Here is a 17353-nt window from a genome sequence, read left to right as displayed (position 1 = left end):
GTGACGTCTCGGCAAGCACTGATTATTCGTCTAATGAGTTCCTCCCTAGTTTCAATGGGCGTGGCGTATACCTTTGCTTTAACGAATCCCCAGAGAAAATAATCCAGCGGTGTTAGGTCAGGTGACCTTGCTGGCCAATGCACTGGACCATTTCTCCCTATCCACCTTTCAGGAAACTCGTTGTTGAGGTGCTCAGTTACTTGCCGGGAAAAATGCGGAGGGGCGCCATCTTGCTGAAACCACAACTGACGTCTTTCAGCCAATGGAAGGTCGTCGATTGCGTCACTCAGTTCGTTCTGTAGAAAATGTAAATACCTTTGGCCGTTGAGGTTCGTCGGCAGGAAAAAGGGACCAATCAAACGGTTTCCAACAAGTCCAACCCAAACATTGACCCGTTCAAATTGAACCTGGTGATGATATTCAAAACCCCAATGTGGGTTGATGTCAGACCAAAGATGGCTGTTTTGATGATTAAAGGGCCCATCTCTAGAAAATGACGCTTCGTCGGAGAACAAAACATGGCGCAAAAATTGTCTATCTTCTTGGACAGCATTTAGTAACCAGTTGCTAAATTCATAACGTCTTTGATGGTCTCCGTCAATTAGTCCTTGGTGGAGCGTAGCTCTGTATGGGTGATAGCGATTCTTATGAAGAATTTTCCACACACGATTTGCAGAACAACCCAAATCAGCAGCGGCGTTAGCGCAACTGTGACGAGGATATGCCACAAAGTACGCGAGTACATTGTTCTCGAAGTCTAAATCCGGTTGACCCAATCCGCGAAACCTAGGTTGCAAGTTACCAAATTGATTGAAATCGTGAATTGCTCGTCTTACTGTATTTACAGATGGTGTTCCATTTGGATGTCTTTCTGCGAAGATTTCAGTCACTCTTCTAAGGTTTTGCGCTGCTTCTCCATAGTAAATGGCAACTATCTCGGTACGCTCAGCTACTGAATAACGAGGCATAGTTCGAAATATTATCAAACACTGATAATAATCTCCCAAAGTTTTCCTTAAAATACCCAATGCATGTTTAGGATTGACCTATAGCCTCGTGTTTTTTAAATCCGGTCGTTTTTTTAACCAAAGTTTCAACTGGATTAGGTAATTCGGTTTCAATTATCGTTTCAAACAATCGTAATTTGGCTTCACCAACTTGTAAATTTTTCAAGCTCGAATTTTCACTGATAAATAAATTGTTTTTCGTCGAGTGAACAATTTTTAAGGGTTTTCGATGACGGCCTACAACTTTATAATAGAAATTTTTTACCTCGCACCTAGTGGTCGAAAAATAATTTTTCAAAATTGGTGAAAAACATTACCGAAAACGCTCAAATTTCTCAAACTGATGTCCCCCGGTATAGAGAATTGACCTTCCAAATTTGAAATCGGTACTATAAATAGTTTTTGAAAAAAAACACTTTTCCGAGCAAAAAAAAAGACCCTGTATAATACGATACAAAATTCTAAATTAATCAGTTCGAATTCAATGATTGTGATTTACCTGCTACTAAAATAAATGTTTTATTTAGTTTAAACTCATTGTCTTTAATGTCATCGAAATTCCTTGGCTATCCATCTTACGATTAATGTTGGATAGTACCTGTTCCACTCAACCTACCTTCTGAAAGAATCAAGCTTAGAACCTCAACATTTCACATTGGTGCCGAAACCCGGGATTCAAGGAATTCAACGACCAAACGAAATGATGAACAATTTGAATAAACACAAGATAAAGCGCACGGTAATTAGAACTGCAGTTACAAAACTAATCACAAGTATTAACCAACAGATAGAACTTGACGATGAACAAGAAATAGAACGACAGTTGGATCAACTGAAGCTGAAAGAAGAACTACTGAAAGATCTTGACGAACTCATTGAAGCTGAAATAACCATCGAAGCCCAATTCGAAGAAGAAATCACAAAAAACATGGATTACGCCGAGAAAATAGTTTTAACCAAGACTCGAGCAAATCAACGAATTCGCAACCTTCAAGACGCCAAAGACGGAAAACTTACTAGAAAGTCTTTCCAAAATACCAGTTCCAAGGATCAAAGACAAGAAATGGACCAATCTATTCGAATGAATATAAAGCTTCCAACGATAACTATCGAAAAGTACGACGGAGACGCTAGCAGTTGGCAAGGGTTCTGGTCACAATTCAAAGCCGCTATTCACGACACTGATATTGAAGACACGGAGAAATTCACGTACCTCAAAACTTATCTAAAAGGAGTCGCCTTCAATGCCATCTCAGGATTGTCTCTGTCCAATGAAAATTACCAAGAAGCGGTGAGAATACTAAAGGAACGTTTCGGAAGAACAGACCTAGTCATCAACGCTCATATGAACAAGTTACTCAATCTGCAACCAGTTAAACAAGTGAAAGACATTTCTGGTCTTAGACGATTATACGACGCTTGCGAGTTGCAAGTAAGAAGTCTGGCATCTCTGGGAGTCGAATCCGATACGTATGGAACTTTACTGTGTCCGATCCTGATGCAACGCATTCCGGAAGAAATTATCTTACAATTCAGTCGTTGCTCCGAATCAAACGCCGAGTGGAATGTTGACAGACTTCTAAAGTTTTTACAAAAAGAAATTGAAAGTAGAGAGAGAACGTTTTCCTTAACCAGTCGAGACCACGAGCCGTCACCTTCCGCTTCCAATGATTACAAGCCTAGCTCTTGGGGAAGACGTGACGATAGAAATCAATACAGAAGTTCAAAAAATTACACGTCTGCTTCCGCTTTGAATATGCAAATCGAAGAGGTTAAGATGAAAAACACACAATGCCTGTTCTGTTGTTCTAAAGATCATGAATTCCAAGAATGCAAAGAACTTAACTGTGAAGAAAGGCAAGCAAGGTTTAAGAAAATGGGTTATTGCTTCGTCTGCGCTAAAAGAGGCCATTTATCTAAGAAATGTCGATCGAAAGTTAAATGTGAATTCTGCCAAGCACGCCACCACGAGAGCATTTGTCCTTCAACGTATCCAATATCCGATAACTCATCGACGACACCTAAAGACGTTAACGTGAAAACAGTCACCCCTGAATCAAATCAATTTGGACAATCAACGATTCTCCTCCAAACAGCATACGCCATTGCCGAATCTGACGAGCGAGAGCAAGTTGTCCGATGTCTCTTCGATGGAGGAAGTACTCGAACGTTCATCAAAGAATCTGTATCGAAGTATCTCAATCTACCAGTAGTCGGCGTCGAAACCATTTCCATTCATGCATTCGAAGGTGAGAACGCCGTCCCTCAACGCCGAAGACGAGTACGCCTAACCTTGAAGAGCGTCGACCTTTCAGAACTGATCATTGTTGAAGCTCTTGAAACACCCAAAGTCAGCAGTGCTCTTATCGAAGTTCCTAGTCACGAAATCAGAAAACAAATGGCAGTCAGAGGCCTTCAGCTAGCTGACCAAACTAAGAACCAAGCCAGCGCTTCAAAAGAAATAACAGTTCTCATTGGCGTCGGTGTCTATTGGAAAATGATTAATGGAGAAGTACAACGACTTTCAAATTCCTTAACCGCCGTACATACCATACTGGGCTGGACGCTTCACGGACCCACAGCGATCTCTTCTATAAATGTCGGAGTATCTCAACATTCAATCATACTAGCCAATCACGCGGAGACCGTCGAAGAAATCCAACTCACTCAACAGCTGAAATCCTTCTGGGACATAGAAGCTCTTGGAATCGTTGACAACGCTCAGACAGATCAATCCGAGAAGGAAGTACTCCAAAGTCTTGAAGATCACATCCACCAAGGAAAAGATGGAAGATATAAAGTCCAACTACCATGGAAAAGGTCACGTGAAGATCTGAGCAATAATTACAATGTGGCGGCAAGCCGATTTCGACATTTGATTCATCAGTTTCAAAATAATCCCACGTACTACGCTCAATACTCAGAAGTCATCAAAGATTACTTACAACGAGGCATTGTCGAAAGGGTTCAAGAATCTGCCGCAACAACTGAAGTATATTATATACCACATCGGGGAATAGTGAAGAATGACAGAGTCTCGACAAAGCTGCGAATCGTCTTCGACGCTTCCTCGAAAGCCAAGAACTGTTTGTCTCTCAACGACTGTTTGTATACTGGACCTAACCTGAATCCAAGCCTCCTGAGAATACTTATTCGCTTCCGAAGATTTTCAATTGGATTCATGGCAGACATTGAGAAGGCGTATTTGCAAATTTGTCTAATGGAAGAGGACAAAGACGTCGCAAGATTTCTATGGGTCGAAGGCAACATTTATGATGATAAACGTCTCAAGTTCACTATCTTACGTATGGCACGAGTCTTATTTGGGGTCAACGCCAGTCCGTATCTACTCGCCAGTACAATCAAGAAACATCTTCGTCAATTCAAGAATACGTATCCAGAAGCTTACGAACTATTAATGAAATGCCTTTACGTTGACGATTTAGTTGGAGGAGCGGACAACGTAGACGAAGCATTCGAAGTTACGAAAGACGCGGAAAAGATCCTAAATTCCGCGAAAATGCCACTCAGAAAATGGAAATCCAATTCCAAAGAACTGCAAAATCGATGGAGAACAGTATTCCCCCCAGAAACGATTTCGACAAAAAATGAAGTTGTCGAACCCACTTGCACACTTCTCAAAGTCCTTGGTATAGTTTGGACGCCGAACGAAGACGTATTCCGATTCGATGTGACGTCACTTCTTTCATATCTACATGGAAAGAAAAATACAAAGAGATTCGTTCTTCAAGCCGCCTCTCGTATATTTGATCCAATCGGTTTCCTGTCACAATACGTCATTCGCATCAAATGTCTATTCCAAGAGATGTGGGAACGTGGAATCGCCTGGGACGAAACATTATCCGACGATCTTTTAAAAAAATGGAATGACTGGTGTCAGGACCTCCCACGACTTAACGAGATCCAAATCCCGAGATGTTACCACTCGCTACCAAAGAATCAACGACTCTTTCATGAACTTCACTGCTTCACCGATGCCAGCAAAACCGCCTACGGCGCTGTCGTCTATTTAAGGTCAGCATTTCCCAACGACGTATTCGATGTCAGAATCGTCGCTGCTAAATCACGAGTCGCCCCACTCAAGAAAGCATCCATTCCAAGACTGGAACTCCTAGCAGCGGTCGTTGGATCCCGTCTCATGAAATCTGTCGCTGAATGCTTCGAAAACGATCAACCGAATCAATACTTTTGGACAGACAGCACAATTGTTTACCATTGGATCCGAGATAAAGCCACAAACTGGAAACCGTTCGTTTCAAATCGTATTATCGAAATACAGTCCAATTCCGAGCCTATTCATTGGTTCCATATACCAGGAAGAGACAACCCAGCCGATCTCGTCAGCAGAGGAATGAAGATCGACGCACTCCTAATAAGCAAAAAATGGTGGCGCGGCCCTGATTTCCTCTCAAAACCTAACACAAAATGGCCGAATAAATCTCAACCAGCTCGACCATCGGACGAACCCGAAGATCCAGAACTTAGACAAACTGAGACAACTACAATCATTCAAAATGCTTGTCAAGTTCGAGAAGAAGAACCGATCATAAACGTCAATCGCTTCAGCTCACTCAACCAACTCCTACGTTCCACTGCGTGGGTATTGAGATACTTACATAACCTGAGATGTAAGAACAATCGTCGTAGCAGCAACGAATTAGAATCAGACGACATAAAAGCCGCCGAAACGTTTTGGATAAAACAAACTCAAAAAGAAACGTATTCCAACGAAATCCAAAGCCTTATTTCCAAAAAAGAAATCAAAGACGATTCAAAATTAAAGAATCTCAATCCTTTCCTAGACGACCATCAGATCTTGAGAGTGGGAGGAAGATTACATCAATCCAAATTGGGCTTCGAGGTTTCTCATCCAATCATTCTTCCAGGGAAATCTCACTTCACCAAACTCCAGATCTACAACAGTCACGAGAAGCAGTTTCACATGGGTCTTACCAGCACATTGAGTTATCTTCGAGATCGTTTCTGGATTCCCAAAGGACGGCAAATAGTTAAAGGACTACTATCAAAATGCTGGATTTGCCGAAAACTTCAAGCAAAAGCCGCCACACAAGAAACAGCACCGTTGCCACGTGACCGTATCGTAGAATCAGCTCCATTTCAAGTGACTGGCATCGACTTCGCCGGTCCGATATACGTGAAGGAAAATAAAAACGGAACAAAGATGGAAAAATCGTATGTCACTCTGTTCACATGCGCGGTCAGCCGAGCCGTCCATCTGGAACTTATAACCAACCTAACTACAGAGACGTTCATCCTTGCATTGAAAAGATTCATCAGCAGAAGAGGTATATGTGAAGTAATATTCTCCGATAACGCAAAAACATTTAAAAGAGCGAACGGAGAACTTCAAATCCTTTGGAAAAACATATCAAAGACAGAATTAAAAGAATGTTTCATTTCCGCTGACATCAAATGGAAATTCAACGTCGAAAGAGCTCCATGGTGGGGAGGATTCTTCGAGCGACTGGTAAAAACTGTTAAATCATGCTTAAAGAAAACCTTGGGTCGTGCACGAGTCAGCTATGAAGAACTAGAGACATTACTCGTAGAAATAGAAGGTACTATTAATTCAAGACCATTAACGTATTTTTACAGCGACCCATATGAACCCTCCCCATTGACGCCGTCACACTTAGTCATCGGCCGACGTCTTAATTCCCTCCCGCCAAAGATCAAAATCAAGGAGATTTCAGTACGAGACGAGATGAAGAAAAGATGGCTGTACCGAGAATCCCTCTTGAACTTCTTCTGGCGACGTTGGCGGAGCGAATATCTTCTCGAGCTTCGTTCTGCACATATCTCTTCGAAACCAAAACCAACTGGAAATCTTCAAGTTGACGACCTAGTTCTGATCTACGAAGACAAAAACCCTCGACATCTTTGGAAAATGGGACGAATCGAAAAACTCTACCCTGGCAGAGACGGAAAAGTTCGAGCCTGTCTACTAAAAACAGCAAAGGGATCTCTCCGTCGACCAGTACAACTACTTTACCCAATGGAGTTGAAGGACGGCAAATCTCAACACGAAACATCATCCGGGGGAGTGTGTTAAAAATAGACTTAAAAAATGATCTTTCGCGTTCCCCTTTTTTTCTATTTAATGCGTCATTAAAATCTTATTGTTAGCATATCTGAATAAAAAACTTGACAATCGCCAAATTATCGGCAAAAAATATATATTTTATGCTATGTATATAATACGATACAAAATTCTAAATTAATCAGTTCGAATTCAATGATTGTGATTTACCTGCTACTAAAATAAATGTTTTATTTAGTTTAAACTCATTGTCTTTAATGTCATCGAAATTCCTTGGCTATCCATCTTACGATTAATGTTGGAGAGTACCTGTTCCGCTCAACCTACCTTCTGAAAGAATCAAGCTTAGAACCTCAACATTTCACACAATCAAACTAAATACGCTGAAGAGATTCTGAAGACGCTTGGAATGAGCGAAGCGAAAGGCGTAAGAACACCACTAGACCCAGGAGTCAAACTGAAACAAATCTCTGATGAAGATTGGATAAAGGAACAGTCAACAGCTAGGGACATTCCATATAGGCAAGCAGTAGGAAGTATACTGTATCTAGCTGGAGCGACAAGACCGGATTTGGCCTACCCCGCAGCCTTCCTAAGTCAATTCAATGAACGGCCTACGAAGGAACATTGGTCCTGCGTGAAACACGTTTTGCGCTACATACAGAAAACGAAGAAAAATAGACTGACTTACAGAATAAACTCGGTAAACGTTACTGCATACTCTGATGCCGACTGGGGAAGAGACGTAACGGACCGGAAATCTTTCAGTGGATATCTGTTTCTTCTAGGTGGCACGGCAATTTCATGGTGCAGTAAGAAGCAAAAAACCACTGCACTGTCAACAGTAGAAGCAGAATATCTAGCCATGTGCGCGGCGACGAAGGAAGCACTGTGGTTACGCAATCTACTAACGGAAATCGGTATATCAAATATGGTGCGTGAGCCGATCGATATCCGCGTAGACAACCAAGGAGCCATGTGCTTGGCTAAAAATCAAACCACATCAGATCGAAGTAAGCACATCGACCTCAGATACTACTTTCTGAGAGAAATGGTGGAAGAAAAGATGATTTCTTTCGAGTACGTCCCAACAATTGACAATCTCGCGGACATGCTAACGAAACCCGTGGGTGCAAATCATGTTGAACAACATTGTCAAAAATTCGGACTAAATGAAGAACGTTCCAAAGCCAACAAGGGGAAGTGTTAGAGCTATATATTTATGTTGGGCTCGTAACGCTAGATGGCGAAACGGTCGCTAAAGAGAGAACGATATTTTGTTTATATAAATTCAGTCACGTGAACGCTCCTCTCTTTGTTTTTTATCTCTACCTCGGAGTTCTAGTTCGCCGCTGACTGCTCGTCCACTTGTTTTGTTATTACTACTAAATAAAGAAGTTTGTTTTTAGCTATAACCCCTTTCACGGCTCAGTTATTATTTTCGTACACTACACGTTAAATCTAACAAAAATATGTGTGATTGGGGTTATTCCTAAGTGTAAGACGGAGCATTTGTCGGTGGTAAAAGATAACCCCTTCGAGTCAGCCCGGAGAACAACAACGTTAAGGTTAGATTGAAGACACAGACAATCGGAAAAGGATTTGATAAAATGAAATAATTTAGTGTCATCCACCAAGAGCTCAAAGAGCGCATCACGGACAACATCAACGACGGAGTTATTTAAGACGTTAAACAGAATGGGGCCCAAGGACAGAACCCTGGGGGACACCACAATGTACATCAGCCCAATCAGAGACTTCACCGTGAACCACAACACGCTGTTTACGATAAGAAAGGTAATCTTTGAGCCAAGCAAGCGCATCACCACAAACACCGGCGTCTTGAAGGGCGGAACGAATTGCGGCGTCAGGGAGGGAGTCGAACGCCTTTCTAAAATCCATTAGAATTACGTCAACGGCGAAGGCCTGATCAAGCCAACTTGACCTACGATTAGAAGCAGACAAGAGGTTAGAGAGACAGGTTCGTTTAAGTAGAAAGCCATGTTACTGATCGTACGGGGTGACATTTGAGTCGGGGTCGGGGTCCAGGTCGGGGAGAGAAAAGACCCCGAAAAACCGGTTTGAGTCGGGGTTTTTTGGAATTTTTATAATTAAAGTGTTGGTTGCACGAAAAATCGATAGTAATTAAAACGAATGAATGCGGGCTTGTTTTGAAGCCCAAGACGTTCTCTTTCCAAAAATGTCATTGTCGAAATAAATTTCCAAGCTTAAGTGTATTAACTTTGAGTCCGAAACTGACCTTTTTCGCTCCCCAAAATCCTGAAATTTTCGGCGAATTTCTCTCCTCCGTAGCACAAGCAATTTGGGGCAAATCAAAGCTGTAGTTTTATTCCTAAAATAGAAGGAACTGAAGTGGAGGGATTCTGTTTACTTGTAGAAGTTTTTAATCATAATATTAGGCTTATTATCGAAACAAAAAATATTTTTTTTACGCACCTTCGGTTTCATATCGTTTTTCTACTACGTAGGCTTGTGTATGCCTATTTCAATTACTACTGCGTAGGACTTTTTCCTGGATGTTAAATCCACCTGCTTTTAATCCCAGATGTAAAGAAATGTATCACAGACAATTATCCAATGATACGCTTCGCATTTTCTGACGTCATGGGTGCCGAGAAAAATTATAGAAGTCTGGAAATTCGCCGAAAAACTAGATTTTCACCATTTCGACTTATTTTTATAATAATTCATAGACCACTTAACCGATTTCGATTAAAATTTCTGTACTTGCTATAAAATGTTTGCTCTTTCTAATGAATCATTAATTAGCCATTGCTAAAATTTCGTGCAACCAACACTTTAAGCGTTTTCTAATTACAAAAGTGACGAGAGTAGTCGCTTCAACGGCCGACTATTTAAAAGTAAAAGTAAAACCATAAGTGTTTAATATTGTTCCATAAGTGTGATTCTTTCTATTCTTCACATGTAAAACTTTTACAGAGAGCTATTCACAAGACAGACTTCATTACGGGCTTCGTCATCGTTTTGCGTCCCGCGTCACACGTAGCCTTTGACAGCGCCTCTCTAGGAGGAGATTTTCTTCTTGTGATGCAGTCATTCCGTTACTAGCTCTCAGTAAAATAATGGAACAATATTATAGATTTATGCTAAAACCAAATCAAAACCCGGGTGAACGAGAGGCGAGCCTGGCGAGTGTTACGCGACCTTTGTAAATTCGAAAAAGAGAAGTCGCCGAGAGATTAGGCCACTGGCTTGCCCCTTCCTTCTCCGTTTTGGTTGTAGGCTGTAACGAAGCACTCGCTCGGGCGTTTATTATTATTTTTGATTTGTAAAACCCGACTAAAAAAAACCCGACCCAAAAATTTAACAACCCGACGCGAGTCGGTTCAGGGTTGAAAACCCGGGGATCCCCGACTTACCGGGGCAGGGTCGGGGTCCCTGTACGATCACTAAGCCATGTTGGGCATTACTGAAATATTTTGAGGAAGAGAGGAAGCTAAGCAGCTGTTCAAAAGCCATGGTTTCAGACAATTTAGGAACCTGGTTTAAAACGCAAAAGGGGCGAAAGTTAGATGGAAGATCGCGGGGACCCTTTTTGTGAATTGGAGAGACATTTGCCTCCTTCCAAGAAGAAGGCAACGAACAATTCGAGAAGGAGAACGAAATAGGAAGGTAAAGGGGAAAAACAAGGGAAGCGGCACAATTGCGTAATAATAGTGGATGAATACCGTCCCAGAGACTTGGCAATTTTTAGTTTCCTAAGTAGATGACTAATATCAGCTGGCGTACAGGTAAATTTGTCAAAAGTAGAGAGAGGGGCAGCGCAAGAAGGAGACGGGACAAAGGGCAGAGGATGAATAGCAGAGGCAAAATACTGATTAAAAACATTGGCGGCCTCGTAGAGTAGCCATCATATTTTTTATTTAAATTATTTTATGGCGAGAAACGCGAAATCGATTGACGTGAGAATAGAACGCTTAAGGGTTTACCTGGAAAGAGCTGCCTCAAATTACGCGAGTGATTAGTGTGGCCATTATGGACCTCCGGTGGTGTGGTTTCAATCTTACCGGTACACCGGGCTATAAATCTGATGCATGCATGTGGCCATTGCGAGCCTTACGATAAGAGGCAACATGTCCAGAGATAACTGACTGGGAAGCGTGTCGTTTTTTAGATTGATTTAGGCGACAACAGGCAATAGATTTAGCTTTTCCGCTTAAGGCAGAGCGGCAGTTAGAGTTACTATTACGATGGGATAAAGGACAAAATCCCGGCAGTTAAGAGGGTATGAAAGGCAACCCAAGAGTCAGCGAGGGCATAACGGGAAAGCGCCAGAGACCAATCAATACGCGAATGAAAGTCATTAAAAGCGTCATAGTTCCCTTTGTAAAAATTAGGTTTAGGCCGAAAAATGGGAGCCATACAAAGCAAAGCGAAATTGAAGAAAATAATACCGCGTTCACTAGCACCCAAAGGAGAAAAAGAGAAATGTTCGAAACCAGACCGGGTCAGAGGATAAAATGAAATCAAGAATATGGTCGCGACACAGTGCACCGCCAGATCTAGTTGGGAAATTAACAAACTGGGAGAGGGAGGAATCAGTTATACATTCAAGAAAGAGTTTCGTTTGGGCACAGGCACCTACACGCGGAATATTATTAAGCCAGTCTGTAAAGGGATAATTAAAGTATCCTAAGAGCAATGAACTATAACGCTTCGCGTCACAATGAGAACAAAGAGCAGATATTTAAGAAATAACATACGCGTGGTTGTGATAATGAGCATTATTTGGCCTACGATATCTTTAATATTTAAAGCACTAGCCTGAGAAATCAAGTAGGAAGTCAGAATTTCTAATTAATTCGGAGCAACCTGTCTGCCATACGTTTACAATACGTTTAAACTTCTATCAAGGTTTTTGAGGAAGGTGAGCCGTTTAGTTAATACGGAAGCAACGCCAAGAAGACAATCAATTTCTTCCTGGGGTACTACGTTTAAGCGACGGCTGTTGAGTAGGTGAGATTATAAAACAAGTTGGCAAGCCAAAATGTACCTCTCCTCGGAAGAGTTTCTAATTTTCAGTGAAGTGTACAATGTATCCGTGATTCTGTGGTAGAATGCTCACCTGACGTGCAGGAGGGCTCAGGTTCGAATCCCGCCCGGTACTAACGCAAATTGAAAAATATTTATACTACACCCAATGAAAACAAAAACGGGCCCTTTTGGAAAAACCTTTTCCCTAATTCTAAGAAACTGCGTACGCAGCGATTACCCTTTGCCCCGAAAATGCGAACGCGTTCGCAGGCCAGACAGACAGACCCACAGACAGACTGACAGACACGGTACAAAGTCCCCTCGGAGAGGTAAAAATTATCGCGTGATTGTAAACTCGATAAATATTGTTAAGCGTTAGGTGACGCTTTACACGTAGTACACCAGTAATACGGGCAAGTTTATAGAACTTGATACGGGGTTGTCTGGTAGTATATTTGAGGCGAATAACACTCCGCGTAAGGTATCTATTTCTTTAATATATCTATGGTAGCGCCATCCGTAGCAAGAAAGTGTTGCCAGCAGTCTCATTCCATGTTTATTAGTGAGCTTCGGCCCCCATTGAAAAAAGTGATCGGCGCCACTGGTAACTTGGTTAAAAGTTTTTCCCCGCCCCCATTGAAATTAATGTAAAGTTGGCGATAGTTAAACGTTAATTATATATAAGAAATATTCCACTGACAATTTTTCCCGTTTTTATGAACTTAAAATAAAATAAAATCGTCTTGAAAAATCGTTTATCGCTTTATAGCATTCATTTAAATAATATTTTTAACGCGCCATGTAGGTAATCGAACATCTGCTCGTCTAGGTAAAGTTTGCGTTGTCAACGCGCGTATTAGAAAGCAAAATGAGATTTTAGAAAGTAGGTTTTAATTCGGAACGATATTAATACTTTTCGAGAATTTGGTCATCAGTGAATTATAAATATGACTTGAAAACAGTTTCAAGGTTTATTTAAAAGTTAGTTTCAGAACTTTTCGTCCATTTGTTCGTAAAGAATTACTCTTTAAAGTAGACGAAAATACGCGGTAGATTAAATCGAGGCTTAAGACTGGGCAAGATTCACCGCCTTTCATACGCGCTGTTGACAACGCAAACTTTACCTAGACGAGCAGATGTTCGGTTATTAATTATAATTTTTGGATGTTATAAAGTGATAAACGATTTTTCAAGACTATTTAATATTACATTTAAGTTCATATAAACGGGAAAAATTTTCAGTTGAATATTTCTTATATCATTTGGTAGGTTAATTAACGTTTAATTTATCGCCAACTTTACATTAATTTCAATGAGGGCGGGGGAAACGTTTTAACCAAGTTACGCGCGAGCTCACCTCTAGAGGCGCTGCTCGTCGATCGCTCGTACTCTATTGTACCTAAAGGTTTGAAAATTTAACTATTTAGGTTAAGATTATAATTTATATGCAATTAAGAGTAAAAAAAATAATTTTTTGCATTTAATATTAATTAATTAAATAGGACGCGTACAAGCATATATTTGTAAACAATTAAATAAACATTCGACTAGAATTTCAAGCTGAGGGAAAGTGTTTTGGTAATTTCATAAAAAAAACCTCTGGGATGGAAGTGCTTCCCTGGATTCCAGGGTTAATGTTTCGCGTGAGCCGAACTTTTGAATCGCACTTACACTCGTGGCGTGGAATGTTGAAACGAGGAACTAATCAAATAAACGCCGTCTCATTATCAAAATATACATTGCAGTTCTGATTAAAATACGAGTGAAGTGAAAGAGTACAACGCTCGATGGGGATTGGTCAATGAAACAACCAATTGAACATTTTAAAGAACAAATGCGGGAACCTTGTTCCTGGCGCCAGCCCAACGTTTTTCCTGTTGTTTTTTTTCTGTTCCGTTGTGACTTCCGGTTGACGATAAGCGCGTAGGCGAACTCGGCGGTAAGAGACGCCCCAGAAAGAAGAACGCCAAAGAGCCACGCTTTCAGAATGGGTCCCAGAAAGTGGAGGGTCGTTGGTTTGAGAGGGATTCGAGAGCCATCCTTTGGTAGGTATTGAGCTAAAATATAAAAACCATACACCTCACTTGGCCGTTTCTGTCTGGTCTCCACATATCGCATCACTCTGGAACAAAAACGTTCGCATTCAATGTACAGTTCCCAAGTAGGGAATATATTTTCTTTAAAAGTGATAAAACTAGTAAAATTCAGCAAAGGTAGCGTTTAATTCATACATCGGTTGGTGATTTTTGTTTAGTAAATAATTAATTATCTCGATCCAAAATTATTGGTCCGACTTATCCCCCTCCCATAAGCGGTTTCCATGCCAACCACCATTGGCTAAACGGCAGGTGAAACAAAGAAGTGGTCTAGGGCGGGCTTTTGGATTTGTAAAAGAAGCACTTGGCCACCAGGTGGCGAAGTTAAAGAAACGAGGAAAAGGTTTTTTTTAAAGAACGCTTTTTACATGTTTAGTGTAATTTCGTCATTAACATTCATTCTGACTTGGTATGCTAGTTTCGCTATGGCCATTAAAATTACAACTGCTCTATTATACATCTCCTGAATTTTCCAATTCATTAACAGAAAAATTGTGAATAAAATTTTCACAAAGTGGACAAATCGAATTTAATAAAAAAAATTAGATGCTAAAATTGGTGTAGTAATTGAGATGCAGTAAAATTATTAAATCAGGGTAATCCAGATTAAAAAAATTAATCAAGATAAGAAAATCAAATCACGATTTAATCATATAAACACGATTTAAACAAGATTTAATCATTTTAATCATGATCTAATCTATTTGATCAGGATTTAATAATTCTAATCAGATTTAATCATTTTTATCACCAGTAAATCAATAAAATCGGTCGAATCGAGAATTTATAGTTAATATCAAAACTAAAGTACAATAATTTAATATTAATGATTAACATTGATGGTTCTATGACAATTGTGTTTAAATCTCTATCAAATTTCTAACACCGATTTAATCGTACTAATCACGAAATTATCGTTTCAACCAGGATTTATTCATTTTAATCAGATCTTATCATTCTACTGAATAAAGTAAAATCAAACCACTTTTACTATGCAAAAGTGGTTTGATTTTACTTTATTCAGTATTTTAATGCATAGGGTTAGCTACACTATATTTATTCTTATCATTCTAGTCGTGATTTAACGCGATCTAATCAACATAATCGTTATTAAATTGAATTTAATCAAAATAATCACAATTACATCGGATTTAATCCTTCGAGGGGTGCGTCGTTAATCAAGGAAGTGAGCTTCCCCTTCGTTTATAGTACTTCTTGTAAGCATTTTCCGTAAAACATTATTTACTTTGCGGAAGACACCAGAATACCACACCAAATTTAAAATATAATTTACAGTTTCATTGTCCTCAAATTCCTTTTATATTCTATTTTTTAAATTGACGATGAAGGAAGCACACATTTTTAAAATTATTTTAAGTCGTTATTTGTAACTCAAAAGGTTTTTCAGGTAAGTTAATTTCTAATAATAAAATTGTCGTTGTTAAATCAAACTCTTGTTTGCATAACATTACATTTTTTTGTTACTGTTTGGTTAAAACTAGTTCAGTTTGTGCCATTAATCCTTTATTTAAAAATGGATTTGTGATATTAACCTCGTTTTGATTAAAGATGTAGCCAATAAATCTATAATTCGGGGTTTTCTATTTTGGATGATAAAAACCTAACTTTAAAAAGGGGTTGTACAATATGGGTAATTTTGAAACAGAGTTAATATGTAATGGTTTTTCAAACGTATAGGCCCAGTTTTCCAAAATTCAAAAACTGTATTGTGATATTTTATGAGGAAATCGTATTTCGTTTCCACTTCCGGGTGACCAAAACATCATAACTGAAACCAAAAATATTGGTTTTTTAAGGTAGTGTTCAACATAGGCCGCTTCTACTGGATGGAATTTCCAATCTTATAAGTGCTGTAATTTAACAAATGCGAAGCTTTTCCACCGACTAATTATTGTCTGCAAACCGTACTAAGCTTATGTCTTTCATTTGGCCAGATAATTTTAATACGGGCACAATGCAGTTTATCTGATTCTTTGGTAAAAAGATAATGCGCTTTTAGTATAGAAAATAGGTTGCTTAATATTATATTGCATAAATGAACCCTATTTCTGAAAGAAAGTTTTTTTTTGCTTTATTTTGAGTTTTTTCTAATTCTGCTTCTATTTTTTCTCCTAACTCTTCAGCTTGCTCTTTTAAACTATTTTCCTTTGAGCCAAAGGATTTTCATTTCTTCATTGTTCTAGTTTACATCGAGAGGCTTATTATTTCGATTTTTCATAAACCAAAACTTTAATTTAGATTGAAATTTGCGTTTCTAACCGATCTTTATATAATTCACTCATCTTTGAGAATTTCAAAGTTTTGATCATATGAAATTAAAGGATTTAAGTCGTCAGCGTATGAAATCATGGTCAAAGGTCCAGGTATAAACGATAATGTAATGCGGTAGTTTCTTAATTTGTTTCTTAGTTTGCAGGAAAAAGGCTCAAGTGAAAGGTTACCTTCTTTGAGCGTATTCCTGTTTAAATTTTGATTTTGTCAGACAGAGTATTATTTATTTATATCTTCGGCAGACGCATACACAGCTTCGATTAAATTGATTATCTTTTTCCCAAATCCAACGTGACGAAGTAATTGGAATAAACAATGTTTTTATATTAAAAGCTAAATTATGGCTATTGAGGATGAGCATGGTAAATTTGGTTAAATTCAAATCGTTGTAAAAATTTAAAATAAAGTTTCACAGATTACAAGCCAGAAGTGCAATAAATATTTATAAGTTAAGCCGTCTTTGCCTGTAGACTTGTTTTTGTTAATTTTTTAATTATTTCATCTAATTAGATTTTAAGTAAAGTTCTATTGCATTCTTCAGAATCTTCCGATTTTAATAAGAAAATATACTGATATACATTTGACAGTGACTTTTAGGTTCGTCGTCGAAAAACGTTTTATAATAATTAACTACCTCCGTTAACAATTCAGTCTGCGTTTTTATTTCTTCTCTATTCTGCATTTTATTGTCGTAATAATGTTTATCGAATTCAAATTATCTAGATTTAAAAGCTCCTTGGACGGATATTTAGTTGCTACTCTATTTTCTATCTTGATTCGGGTAAGTATATCGGCTTTTTTAAATTCTATTTCATCTAATCTTTTCATTAATTTAATTTTTAAATTTTTCCGAAAGGTGG

The 17353-nt window shown here is 39.1% G+C and overlaps 1 protein-coding gene across 1 annotated transcript; it reads left to right on the top strand.

Annotated features, from left to right (window-relative positions):
- Positions 1-1707: 1707 nt before the first annotated feature.
- LOC149962070 (uncharacterized) lies at positions 1708-7101 on the top strand. The gene has a single exon (XM_090164390.1). The coding sequence runs from the start codon at positions 1708-1710 to the stop codon at positions 7099-7101; it is 5394 nt and encodes a 1797-aa protein (XP_090020516.1).
- Positions 7102-17353: the final 10252 nt, after the last annotated feature.

The sequence above is a fragment of the Leiobunum rupestre genome, chromosome 1 (genome assembly GCF_980474605.1).
Source record: "Leiobunum rupestre chromosome 1, qqLeiRupe1.1.hap1, whole genome shotgun sequence".
In the NCBI taxonomy this organism is placed as follows: Eukaryota; Metazoa; Arthropoda; class Arachnida; order Opiliones; family Sclerosomatidae; genus Leiobunum; species Leiobunum rupestre.
This window is presented reverse-complemented; position numbering and strand designations above follow the sequence as displayed.